This window comes from Leucopleurus acutus, assembly GCF_964270905.1.
Source record: "Leucopleurus acutus genome assembly, chromosome: 16".
NCBI lineage: Eukaryota > Metazoa > Chordata > Mammalia > Artiodactyla > Delphinidae > Leucopleurus > Leucopleurus acutus.
In genome coordinates this window covers 16613431-16627263 of record NC_139158.1, presented here as the reverse complement: position 1 = coordinate 16627263, position 13833 = coordinate 16613431, and the positions used below count along the sequence as shown (strand labels likewise).

At 55.7% G+C, this 13833-nt stretch overlaps 1 protein-coding gene across 1 annotated transcript; it reads left to right on the top strand.

Moving 5' to 3' along the window:
• The first annotated feature begins 2187 nt into the window (after nt 1-2187).
• RABEP2 (rabaptin, RAB GTPase binding effector protein 2) lies at nt 2188-13784 on the top strand. Its single transcript, XM_082857601.1, is given in 14 exon segments — nt 2188-2286; nt 2788-2997; nt 5043-5200; nt 7704-7814; nt 8098-8445; nt 9378-9473; nt 9558-9656; nt 10854-11009; nt 11827-12004; nt 12155-12186; nt 12189-12338; nt 12421-12474; nt 12567-12683; nt 13125-13784. Coding segments are annotated over 14 exon segments (1872 nt in total). The 5' UTR covers nt 2188-2225; the 3' UTR covers nt 13227-13784.
• Nucleotides 13785-13833: the final 49 nt, after the last annotated feature.

Below are 13833 nucleotides of genomic sequence, written 5' to 3'. Positions count from 1 at the left end.
TGGAATTAGCCCTGTGCTTCCCCTGCTCAACAGCCTTCAATGACTCCCAGGGTCTCGGGTTAAAATCCAAGCCTGATAGTTGACCGGAACCTTATTTACAGGCATCATTTCATGCCCTTCCCAAGAAACCCTGCCACATATACAGGGAGTCTGGACTCTATTCTGAGGGCAAGAAGCTCTTGGGGATTTATAATCTAGGAGTTGACCTGGTCAGATTTGCATTTTCTAAAACTACCCAGGCTGCAGTGGGGTGGGGGAGGGGAGGGGGTTGGAGGGAGGCCAGAGAGATCAGTAAGGAAAGTGTTCATTCACTCATTCACCAAATATTTATTTATTACTGTTTATTTACCCGGCACTGTGCTAGGTGCTGGGAAAATAACAGGGTACAAGAAAGACAATGTTCCTAATCTCATGGAGCTCTGATTCAAGTCTTGGGGGCCACAGAAGGCTAAAGGGGGTAATAAACATGTTAACCAGTAAACAATTGGTTAACCAATTGTTAATAAATAATAAATAAGTTAACCAATAAACAATTTCAGGTGGTGAGAAGTCTCTAACGCGATCTAATGGTGGACAGGTGATAGAAGTGGCTACTTTAGATAGGGTGGTCAGGGAAGGCATCACTGAGAAGGTGACTTCGGAGCCAAGACCTGGGGTGGGGAAAAGCTTGATGTGTTCAGGTAAGGTCATGTTTAGTTTTCAGCAGCCATGGCTCACGGGCCCAGCCGCTCCGCGGCATGTGGGATCCTCCCGGACCGGGGCACGAACCCGCGTCCCCTGCATGGGCAGGCGGACTCCCAACCACTGCGCCACCAGGGAAGCCCGGTCATGTTTAGTTTCGTAAGAAATTGTCGTACCCTTTTCCACAGTAGCTATACCGTTTTACATTCCCATCCGGAATATATGAGAAACTCAGTTTCTCCATCTATTCACCAGCATTTGGTATTATCACTCTTTTTAAATTTTAGCTGTCCTGGTAGGTGTGCAAGTAGGAAATCTGCAGTTCCCTAATGGCTAATGATGTTGAATATCTTCTTTCATGCACATATTTGCCATCTGCGACATCAATGAAATGTCTATTCCTGTCCTTCGCCCATTTTTAAATGAGACATGACCTGTTTTACAAAGATCACTCTTAATTGCTTTGAGAATTAACTAAAGGGGCCAAATGGCAACACAGGGCGAGCCTCTGGCAGCGTGGAAGTTCAGGAAAGAGATGATGGGGACTGGGGCTGGGTGGGGCTAGTGATGGTGGGACTGGGGCTAGGTGTCAGAGCTGAAGATGAAGAAAAAGGGACCCGTTCTGGAATATTCAGTCTTTTGGAGGTAGAGCTTACAGGACTTGCAGGAGGACACGAAGAACCAAGGACTTGCAGGCTCCTGGAATGTACTTTCCAGAGGGAGAAACGGGTTTGGGAGAAAGGCAATCAAGGCTCTAGACTGAAGTTTGAGTTACCTGTCACCGTCCAAGGGGAGAAATCAGGTCGGCTGTTGGAGGGGAGAGGTCACAGATAATGAGAGCTTGACCTAGGGCAGCGGCCAACAGAGGAAAGGAGGGATTTGAGAGGCACTGGGAGGTGGAGGGAGGATTAGCAGGAAGCGGTGACCGGCTGAATATCAAAGTGGGGATGGGGACTTGGAAGTTTCTGACTTCTACGACTGACTACGCGGGGACCCAGGCGCCCAGAAAAGTGAAGTCGACCCATTAGCCCTGCCCCGAGGACGCTCCACGAAAGCTGAGGTGCAAGGAGGCCAGACCACAATTCGCTGTAACGTGAGCCTAGCTCAGGCGGAAGGGCGGCCAGGAACCGATCAAAGGGGTCAGCTCCGAGGCTTGGGAGAGACCGCGAGAGCTTCGCCCTCCTTAGGCTGAGGCAGTGGGCGTCCCGGAGGACGTGTAATTTGAGCAAAGCTTCCAAGGTCACGCGGAGACGCCCAAAGGCCTTTGACGAAAGAACTACTTCGTGGTTTGAACGGCAGGCGTCCTTCTCGAGCATCGCTGCCCAACAAAGAAGGCGGGGAGAGGCGGGACCTGGGGCCGCGGCCGGGAGTCCACTCGGAAATCTTCGGCCGAGTCTCGGCCACCCCTCCCCAACTCCGGCCTCAGCCTCGAGCCCAGGGCCGATCCGGAAACAGCCGAGCGGATCCGGAAACAGCCGAGAGGACCCGGAAGCGGTGAGCGCAGTCACCAGGGAGTGCGGGAACCCGCTGTTTGAGCGCAGGCGATGGCGGCACCTGCGCCGGCGGCCGCGGGCGAGGATGCCCGGCGGCGGCAGCCGGAGGCCGGTATGTGAGGATGCGTCCGTGCACGCGAGGGGCGGCGAGGCCGGAGGCGGGGCCGAGCTTGGCGTAGGTGGGTGGGGGGTGGTGCGGGGAGCCTGGAGAAAGGGGCGGGACCACGCCGCCGGTGGTGGCGGGGGAGACGGAGGGGGCGTGGTCTAGCGATTCAAGGGAGAGGGCCAGTGGCAGATTAGAGGTGGGGCCCAGTGTGGGAGGGGAGGAGCCAGGTGGACAAGGGGCGAGCCACTAAAAGGGAGGGGTCGTGTCAGAGAAAAGAGGGGATTGGGTGAACCGAGGGAGGAAGAGGCGGGGCTCTAGGCAACACTAGGCAGAGTTAGGTGAGGAGGAGTCGGGGAAGGCGAGGGGCCAGGTGAGTGGGGCGGGACTAGGTAAAGGTGCAGGGACCTTGGCTGCTGTACTAAGTTGTAGAAGTTGAGGATTTGATGCCCTGGGAATATTGGGAATCCGAGAGTGATGAGAAAAGAGGCTGATCCCTGTCCTTCACAGCGCTGGACCCCCAGACTCCGGAGGGGACAAAAGTTGAGGCCGAGTCAGGGGAGCTCGACCGGCTTCGGGCTGAGCTGGCAGGCGCCCTGGCAGAAATGGAAACCATGAAGGCTGTGGCCGAGGTGAGCGAGAGCACGAAGGCCGAGGCTGTGGCTGCAGTGCAGCGGCAATGCCAAGAGGAGGTGGCCTCGCTGCAGGCCATCCTGAAAGGTGAGGCAGGCACTCCTCCCAGACTCCCTCAACCCCATAAGGGGGAGTACATGACAAGAAAGGGGTCAGCGGGCATAACCTACACCTATGGGGTAGGTTAACAGGGCTGCCTAGCGCAGGGCAGACCCAGGGGCTCAGAGGGAGACGCGCCCTTTTCTAATTTGCATAGCGGCGTTGCCTGCGCTAGCAGCAGCTCTGTCAGTTCCAGCTAAGTTTAGCTCGGAGCTGCTACCTGTTCCCTGGCCCCATGTCGTGTCATTTCTTGTCCCTCACTGATGACTGATCAACCCTGAAAGTGAGCAGCTTCTCAGTTCCCTGAGAACTCGTTTGAGCCTCTGGCCTTCAGACTCGGCCCTGGGCCTAGTCTCTGTAAGTCTCATCATCTGGTTTCCCTTCTTCCCCAAACACCCCTGCATCTGCGCACAACCTCCCCGCAACCCCGCCCCACATGCACCGACTTCTCCGCCTCTCATCCTCTGTACTTGGGACGCATCAGCTCCCCTTATCCCAGATCCCCCAGCTTCTTTTCCTCCATTCCCCTTCTCCTGTAGTCCAAGGCCAGAGTCTCTGCAATAGCTCCCAGTTGCATCCCACCCCTTTGCTTCCACGGCCACTGCAGTAGCAAAGCTCTCGTCAACTTCCCCGGACTGTTGTCCCAGCCTTCTTACAAGTCTTCCTCTATAATCTGGCCTTGACATTGACTTCCAGAGTAAACTTCCTACAGTTCCCATCCCACCATGTCATTTCCCTTTCTAACAGCTGCTCCTGGCTCCAGACTTCTCTGGGGCCATGGTTCCCCACATTTCAGGCATCCATGTACCATCTGTGCAACATGGTTGTCCTTGTATGACTTACCCTGTCATCTACTTAATATTGTTCTTTAAATAGATCCACTTTTAAAAAACCTATATACATTTATTTTAAAGGGAACTTCCTGTCCCTGTAAGAAACTGTGTCCTAAATAATAATAATAGTAATAATAATTATAATAACTAACATTTATTGAGTGCCAGGCACTGAGCTAAATGCTTTATGAGTATTTAATCTTCATAATAATCTCTATGAGTAAGGAACTATTATCCATCTCCATTTTACAGAGGAAGCTCTGAGGCCCAGAGAAGTTAGATAACTTGCCTAAGGTCATACAGATAGAAAGGAGATTTGAACCCAGGCAGTCTGGCGACAGAACCCTTACTTCTAATGTTAGTATGTGTTAAAATAAATAACTATGCAAATGAAAAATGACCATGTTCCGCCCAGCATCCGCTTACCTCCCACTGACATGTAGGATAAATCCCAAACTCCTTGGCATGGCATTCAAGGCCTTAGCAGCCATTCACGGCCACCCTCTTCACCCTTCCCAGCATCTCCTCCTACATCTTCACTCCAGTTTTTCCAATCTGCCCACCATGCCCCAGCCACACCATCCACCTTCCCACCTGTGAGCCTTTGCTCCTGTTACTTAATGTGTCCTTTCCATCCTTTACCACTTGCTGGTGTCTCTCCTGGCCTGGCAGGTAGAGTGAGGGGCTCTTTCCTCTGGGATCCGCAAGCCCAGGAGTGGTCCTTTCATGAGCTCTCCTCACACTGCTTTGTAACTATTTCCACGGCTGTCTTCCTCATTGGACTGTGGGCTCCTGGTGTCAGGGTTTGTGTTTGATTAATTTCTCTATTTCCAGAGCCCAGCTCAGAGTCTGGTCCAGAGTGAATATTTATGACTCTTACTAGATTTTGATTGTTATCGGTATGTATTAATAGCAACAGATAGCCTATCTTTAGCATTTATTATGTACCAGGAAGAGGGCTGAACCCCTTCCAGATATCACGTCATTTGATCCTGTAACAAGCCAGTGGGATAATCACTGGCCGAGGACATTATACAGAGAGGCGAACTGATTGCCCGGGACCATCCCACCACAAAGTCCACTGTCATCACTGCTATGGTAAATTGCCTTGCAGAGAGCGGCAGTGATGGAGCGCCCCCCGCTCGCCCCGAGGTATGGCTAGTGCACTGACCCTCTCCTCTGCCCTTCCTGTCTCACCAGACTCCATCAGCAGCTATGAAGCCCAGATCACGTCTCTGAAGCAGGAGCGGCAGCAGCAGCAGCAGGACTGTGAGGAGAAGGAGCGGGAGCTGGGGCGCCTGAAGCAGCTGCTGTCCAGGGCTCACCCCCTGGACTCCTTGGAGAAGCAGATGGAAAAGGTTGGGGTTGGGATAGCCTACCCGCCCCCTCCTCAGGGATTTGGAAATATGTTGAAGCAGCCAAAGGTGACCGTGGGGCAGAGGGATTATCTGTGTCCCACTGCCACATCACTGGGAGCAGGGCACCCAGTAATAATTCTAGGTATAACATACACGAGCCCTGTACTCAGCACGGTCCTGGCTTGCCACTTACTAGTGGGATAGCCAGGTGTGTTTACCTCCCAAATTAAGAAAAGTCATGTAGGGAATTCCCTGGCGGTCCAGTGGTTGGGACTTGTGCTTTCACTGCAGGGGCCCAGGTTCGATCCCTGGTCGGGGAACTAAAATCCCGCAAGCCACGTGGCGCAGCCAAAAAAAAGAAAAAAGTCATGTCACGTAGAGGGGAGGGAGCTAGCATTTAAGGATACCTCTCATGCACTCGGCATTGCAATACCTGCTTGACAGATTCAAGTCTCCCCAGTCTTTCCCCTAAAAGAGGGACCCATTAGATCCATTTAACAGATGAGTAAGGTGAGGCTCAGAGAAGTTTAGTAATTCTCCCCAGGTTATGCACATAAAAAGGAGCAGATCTGGGATTTTAAAATCTAGGCAGTCTGGTTCTAAAGCTTTGCTCTTAATCTCTGTGGTATATTGCCTCCAATATTCTTGTCATGAACAGTTGTAGGAAGCACATATTACCAAACTCTTCATCTTTCAGAGCAAATTCACATCTTCCCTCATTTGATTCACACAGCTGCCCGGTGAGGTAGGTACTTACCTCACTTTATACGTGAGGAAACTGCAGCTCAGGCAGATGGAGTAAGTTGCCTGGTTAGAAGGACACAGATCAAAATAGGAGCCCAAGAAAGGAAGGTTCCAACCCACAGTTTGCCAGCAGAGGCTGCTACTTACTTGCATTCAGAGTGTTCCTCAGGGAGCGGTTACACAGGGTGGTGAAGGAGAGGACTCCGCTGAATTAAGGCTACCTGGTACGGCGCAAGGAGCCACAGGCCCAGAGTCGGGAAGTTCCAGTCCTGGCCTTGCATCCATCTACGGCGTGGGCATCTGCAGAGCATGCAGGCTTACCCTACCTGTTGCCACTGTGCACATAAGAGATTTGGAGGGTTAGGCTGAACTTGTCTGAGACGGGTTTTTGAGTGATTCACGAGGTAGAAATGGCATGACTTGGAAGAGGATGGATGACTGGCAGATTTCTGCCTTGGACAGCTGGGTGGATAGCAGTGTCATTCTCGCCAATCTAGCGCTTATGGGAGGAGAAACGGCATCATGAGTTGGTTCAGATTTGGCTGTACTTGGACAGAGGAGCCGGTGCAACATCCAAGTGGAGGTGTCCAGAGGCTGTTGACTGTGCAAGTTCGACAGGATCCCAAACCTGAAAAGACTGAAAAGAAGTGGCCAGAAATATGCCGGTGATGGGAGTATGGGAAGACATATTGATTAGGACAAAGTTTGAAAGCCCAAATAACAGTGGCTTAAATAAGATAGAAATCTGTTTTTCTTAGAACCAGAGGTAGACATTCCAGGACTTATGTGGCAGCTCAACAAGTCAATAGGAACCCAGGCTCCTCCTATGTTGCTGTTTTGCCATAGGTAGCTTACTGCCTCATGGTCCAAGATGACTGCTTGAGCACCAGCCATCACATCCACATTTTAGCCAGCAAGGAGGAGGAGGAGTAAAGAAAAGCATACCCTCTCCCTTTGAGGAGTTGTCCTGGAAGTTGCACCTGACACACATGCCTACATCTCTTAGCTGGAACTTAGTCATATGGCCATGCTTAGTTATAGGGAAGCTGAGAAATGTAGATGGTATTCTAGAATTTAGGTCATGAGCCCAACTAAAAATGTGACGTTCTATGATAAAACGGGATACATGATGTTGGGGAAGAAATGTATGTCACTCTACAAGTGGGCAACAGGAAGGTAGTTGTGACTTTGGCTCTGTACCATGTGACCTGGGGCAAGTCATGTAAGCTCTCAGAGCCTCTGTGTTCCTCTCTCTAAAATGGGGGTGGGGATTTCCCTGGTGGCGCAGTGGTTAAGAATCCGCCTGCCAATGCAGGGGACACGGGTTTGAGCCCCGGTCCAGGAGGATCCCACATGCTGCAGAGCATCAAAGCCCGTGCGCCACAACTACTGAGTCTGCGCCCTAGAGCCCGCGAGCCACAATTACTGAGCCCACGTGCCGCAACTGCTGAAGCCTGCGCGCCTAGAGCCCGTGCTCCACAACAAGAGAAGCCACTGCAATAAGAAGCCTGTGCACCGCAATGAAGAGTAGCCCCCGCTCGCCGCAACAAGAAAAAGCCTGCGCGCAGCAACGAAGACCCAACACAGCCAAAAATAAATAAATGAAATATTTTAAAAGTAAATAAATAAAGTGGGGGTGGACGGTTCCTGCTTGGGAGAATTAGAAGAGCTGATGTGCTTGGAGGGAAAGCTCTGAACAGTCCTGAGGGTCCTGCAGTCGGGAGGGGGGGACAGTCACTGCCCAACCCCCCTTCCTCAGGCCCACGAGGACTCCGAGAAGCTGCGGGAGATCGTGTTGCCCATGGAGCAGGAGATTGAGGAGCTGAAGGCGAAATTGCTGAGGGCAGAGGAGCTGATCCAAGAGATCCAGGTGGGGCTTCCCGGGTGGCGCAGTGGTTGAGAGTCCGCCTGCCGATGCAGGGGACACGGGTTCGTGCCCCGGTCCGGGAAGATCCCACATGCCGCGGAGCGGCTGGGCCCGTGAGCCATGGCCGCTGAGCCTGTGCTCGGCAGTGGGAGAGGCCACAACAATGAGAGGCCCACATACCGTAAAAAAAATAAAATAAAAGAGATCCAGGTCAGGGGGTGCTGAGAGAAGAAGGGGCGCCGTAGGACCCTGGCCCCCCAGCCTCTTCCCTGCCCCCTCTCCCTAGAGACGTCCCCGGCATCCCCCTTCCCTGCACGGCTCCGCGGAGTTGCTCCTGTCCCGGGACCCATCTCCGCCACTGGAGCCTCTTGAGGAGCTGAGTGGAGACGGGGGTGCGGCGGCCGAGGCCTTCGCCCACAACTGTGATGACAGCGCCTCCATCTCCTCCTTCTCCCTCGGCGGTGGAGCCAGCGGCAGTGCCTCCCTGCCCCGCAGCCGCCATGGCCTGAGCCCCGAGCAGGAGGAGACAGCCTCTCTGGTGTCCACGGGCACCCTGGTCCCTGAGGGTATCTACCTGCCCCCTCCTGGTTACCAGCTCGTCCCAGACAACCAGTGGGAGCAGCTGCAGGTGGAGGTGAGTGGAGTGGGCGGAATGGGCAGCCGACGTGCACGCATCTGTTTCTTGCTTCAGGTACTTACTGAGCACCTACTATGTCCAGGCCCTGAGCTAGAGCTGGGGATCCTGCAGTGAAGAAGAAACTTCCCACCCTCTTGGAGCTTCCTCTAGTGAGGGAGCCAGGCCCAAACATGCACATGGGCACATGAGGAAGACAGTGTCACTGGGTGAGACACCCAGAACAAGACTTAATAGGGTAATGAGGTAGAGACTGGCAATGCAGGAGACCATCCTGGCTGGAAAGTGAGGTGCTTTTTGAAGATTGGGGACCAAAGGAACTGCAGTTTCCAAGGCCCAGAGGACGGACAGACCACGGTGTGTCTGAGGAGCAGGAAGGCCACAGAGGAGGGGAAGAGAGATGAGGTCAGAAAGGCAGGCAGGGGTCACAGGAGGTCGGCCTTGGCCTTGGGGCCAGCCATGGAGTTTGCATCTTAGAGGAGAAGCTGCAGGAAGCCTCTGTGGTGTGTCAGGCAGGGAGAAGCCTTCTCTGCTCCAGGCTTTTAACAGGCCACTGGGGCCTCTGGGTGGGAATGGACTGCAGTTGGGGGAGGGGGCAACGGGAGAAGCAGGGTAGTGACCGGTTGGGAGGGCGATGCTTGACATAGTTTAGAGAAAGGTGGTGACTGGGACCAGGAGTTGGCAGCAGAGGTGGAGAGAAATGGGTGGATTTGGAATCCACTTTGGAGGCCACCGGGCAGGGACTGCTGGTGGGTTGGACCTGGGGAGTGGAGGACTTAGAAGAGTCAGCATCCATTCCTGGGCCTTTGCCTTGAACGACTGGGTGAAAGATGGCACTGCCCACCGAGGTGCAGGGAGCAAGGCGTGAGAGGTCTGGCGAGGAGGGAAGGCCTCCCCTTGGCGGCTGGGGCTGAGGCCGGCGTCTGTGGCAGGGGCGGCAGCTGCAGAAGGACCTGGAGAGCATCAGCCGGGAGCGGGATGAGCTGCAAGAGGGCCTGAGACGGAGTAACGAGGACTGCGCTAAGCAGGTGGGTTCAGCCTCTGCTCCGCAGGGCCTCCGCTCCCTGCCTCCTCCTGGCCCGGCCTCACCCTTGCCCCCCTTCCACCCACAGATGCAGGTGCTCCTGGCCCAGGTCCAGAACTCAGAGCAGCTGCTGCGGACCTTGCAGGGGACCGTGAGCCAGGCCCAGGAGCGGGTTCAGCTGCAGATGGTGAGGGCTGGGGGCCGGGACGGGAGGGAGAGGAGTGGGACGGGAATTGGTTGAGGGAGCCACGTGGAAGGTTGAGGCACCTGTCCTTCCTCGCCCCCTGCCCCCCTCCCCACCAGCCGCTCTGGCTTTGCCCTGGAGTTGGTGCCAGGTGGGTAAAAGGGTTTCAAGGGCACCTGGTACTGATTCAGAAGAACCCACCACACACTCACTGTGATCTTGAGCTAATCCCACAAGCCCAGAGCCTCAGCCTTGATGCCTTGAAATTGAGATAACGGGTCCTAGCTTACAGAGTTGTGAGAATGAAAAGCAGGGATTGCAAAATCGGATACTTCCTGAGACCAGACAGGAGAGGCAGATGATTGAACTGGGCCACGTGTGAGGCAGGAAGGAGTAGCAGGCCAAACCAAGAGACCCTGTAAAGGGAGCTAGTGCCCCTTGACTCGCTGCCCATGGTGTGTGGGAGTGCAGGCTTGATGCTGCCTGGTTTTCTCATTTGTCGGGAGAAGCCAGAGATCCGGATGTTTGTGTGTAGTCTCCCAGTTTTTAATGTTGTACTTGTTGAAGGTTTTTTTTGTTTGTTTGTTTGTTTTGCGATACACGGGCCTCTCACTGTTGTGGCCTCTCCTGTTCTCCCGTTACGGAGCACAGGCTCCGGACGTGCAGGCTCAGCGGCCATGGCTCACGGGCCCAGCCACTCCGCGGCATGTGGGATCCTCCCGGACCAAGGCACGAACTCGCGTTCCCTGCATCGGCAGGCGGACTCTCAACCCCTGCGCCACCAGGGAAGCCCCTTGTTTAAGGTTTAAAAACACCCAAATAAAACACCCGATGTGGCCTGTGGCTGCCACTGTGTGACCTCCAAGTCATTGAGGATGGTGTAGAAAGAGCTTGAGGGAGTTCCCTGGCGGTCCAGTGGTTAAGACTCCACGCTTCCACTGCAGGGGGCCCAGGTTCGATCCCTGGTCAGGGAACTAAGATCTCGCGAGCCACGTGGTGTGGCCAGGAAAAAAAAAAAAAAGAGCTTGGGAGCCAAAGACGCTTACTAAAGGGTGTTTCTTTCTTTCTCAGCCTAGAAGGAGGGCGTGGGCTTCCTGGCTCTCATTCCTGACCACTGGGAGGAGTGTTCAGGCTTTGGCCTCACGGGAGACCGGAGACCCCCTGTCCCCTCATCGCCTCGTCCTAACTGTCCATCCCCAGGCAGAGCTGGCTACCTCGCACAAGTGCCTGAGCCACGAGGTAAAGCGACTGACTGAGGAAAACCAAGGGCTCCGGGCTGAGCAGCCGCCGTCTTCAGCCCCCCGGGGCCTGGAGCAGGATGAGGGCCAGGAGGAGTCGCTGCCCAGCTCGCTGCTGGTAAGGCGGGGGACAGACCCTTCCTCTCCACGCACAGCAAAGCATTGGCCTGGGGCCACGGGAGTCGGGGACGCACCCAGGCTGCTGTGTATTAGCTGCGTCACCACGGCCAACTCACTCAGCTTTTCTAAGGCTCAGTTTCCTCCTCTGCCAAATGGGACCACACCCCCCTCCCAGCATCAGCACAGAGAGAAAACGAGTTAACAGAATGCTTGATGCAAAGGAAGCAGTAATTTGGCTTGTTATTTTTAAGTGACATGAGATCCACAAAATTGAATTCATCATCATCTTTGGTTCATAACAAGCTGTCATCATTGATCTGTGTGTGGCCTCTGCTGATTGAATTTATTAAAAATAGGAACATCAGCCGGAACCCTTGCCCACCCTGAGAACTGTAACTGACATCGCCTTACATGCGCCCCACCCCGTGGTCCTTGGCTCTGTTCCTGCCGTTCTGAGCTTTATCATTCCCTTGCCCTTCTCTGGGATCCTTTTTATTACATATACACGTCTGCCTAAACCGTGGAGTGCTAATTTTAGTTGTTTTTAGTTATAAAAACTCAGAATCTTGCTCTGGGTAGTCTCCTGGAGCTTTCACTCAGCACCGCTCCTGAGGTCCTCCACCCCGGGTTGTGCTGCAGGAAAATATTCACTGCCGTCCCAGGGTATTTGTCCACTCTCCCTGTGATGGGTGTTCGGGTTGTTTCCTCTGTTATGTTTTCTTCCTTCTTTCCTTCCTTTCCCCTCCCCTCAATCCCCTTCTAGCCGCTGGCCCCCGGCCGGCCCCGCACCCAGCCCGTGACTTGCATCCTTCCAGGAGCTGCGGCAGCTGGTGCGCCGCACTCAGCAGGAGGCGCGGGCCCACCAGCAGGCCCAGGAGCACGAGGCCGAGCGGCTGCGGATTGAGATCGTGACCCTGCGGGAGGCGCTGGAGGAAGAGACGGCGGCGAGGGCCAGCCTGGAGGGGCAGCTGAGGGTGCAGCGGGAGGAGACAGGTGAGGGAGGAGGCAGCGAGCCACCCCACCCTCGCTCCCCAGGAGGCTGAGTCCCCACCCCCTCGGGGACTGCCTGGGCACCAGGAGGGGAGAGAGGACGCAGTGCGAGAATGATGAGCTTTGACCTCTCTTTCTTTCCTTCCCGCACAGAGGTGTTAGAGGGTGAGTATGGGCTGGAGCCTGGGCTGGAGCCTGGGCTGGAGCCTGTGCCGGGCCGGGCGGGGCGGGGAAGGAGAGAGGGCGTGGGCCTGACGCCTTGGCCCTGCCTGACTTCCCAGCCTCCCTGTGCAGCCTGAGGATGGAGATGGAGCGGGTCCAGCAGGAGCAGAGCAAGGTGAGGCAGGACCCGGGCCAGGCCGGGTGGCAGCGTGGAGAGGACCCTCACCAGCCCCTGCTGCCCTTTATGTCTCCCTTAGGCCAGGCAGCAGGAAGTCCTGAGGCAGCCACTGGGCTCGGGCCGCACAGAAGAGGTGAGGATCGGGGGCGATATTGAAGGGGTTACCCTGTCCAGACATCCTGTTTCTTCAGCCCAGGGCACTCGCTCTACGTCCTGTGCCCCCAGGCCCAGCTCACAGACCTCCTCTCGGAACAGAGGGCAAAGATGCTGCGGCTGCAGGCTGAGCTGGAGACCAGTGAGCAAGTGCAGAGGGATTTCGTACGACTGTCCCAGGCCTTGCAGGTACGGCGTGTCCCCTCCCCACCAGACTGGCATGACTCCAGGTGACTTGTCCTCCGTCTTGCAAGGATAGTCTCCCAGTTAGAAGCGCCCTCTGCCTCCCTCTGGGGCTGGCATGGTCCTTTCCTCTGAGCTAGTGCTCAAAAAACGTTGAAGATCTTGTGCTTCCATCTTTGTCGGTGGTGCGAAGCCCGTGGCCCAGGGCCTGGCACGCCGACGTGCCCCGTGCTCATCACGTCACTTCCACCTGCCCCTGCCAACCCTTCCTCAGGCTGCTCTCTTAGGATCCATTTCTTCCCTTGAACCATTTTCACTGGGGGTTGGGAGAGGTGAGGTACACGGGTACACTGGTCCCGTGCTCTTGCCCCTCAGGGGGCTGGCCGATGGGGTGGAGGCTGCATTTTCCCACCAAGGGCCCTCTGCCTCCCTCACCGGCCCCCACAGGTGCGCCTGGAACGGATCCGCCAGGCAGAGAGTCTGGAGCAAGTGCGCAGCATCATGGACGAGGCGCCCCTCAGGGACGTCGGGGACATCAAGGACACCTGAGGGGCCAGCACCGCCCACCCTGGGGGGAGACCGTCTTTCTCCACTCCTGAACCATGAGGCCGAGGCTTTGGGGGTCTCAGGATGGAGTCTTCACCCTCTCCAAGCCTGGGGTTGAGGTGACGGGGCCACCGCTGCCCTGTCCCTCCAGCGCCTCCTCCCAGGGGCGGCTGGGTCTTCTGCTTCCAAAGATGACACCTGGGTGAGGGTCCCAACCCCCTCTGGAAACCAGAGGGGCAGGCTCAGCCCTGTGGCTTTCTGGCTGCCATGCTGCCTCCTGGGCTCCAAGCCTCCCGCCCCCGCCCCCACCCAGCCTAACAGCCATGCCTGTTACCTCCGTCCCCTTCCCCAGGCACAGCTGAGCTGTGAGTGGTGGCCGGGAGCCCTGGGTCGTGTCCCCGGGTCCCTCCACACACGTGCCCTGGGACAGGTGGCTGCTTCCTGGACTGCATGACACTAAGATGCTTGTCCCCAGGGGCCCGAACCAGGCCCCAAGGTGTGCACAGAGACAAGGCCAGATTTTTCTGTCATTTATTTTCAATAAATAAGCAGCTCAGCTCAGTCGGTCGCCTTGTCCCTGCAAGCCCCACGGGGTCGGGGAGGGGAGGTT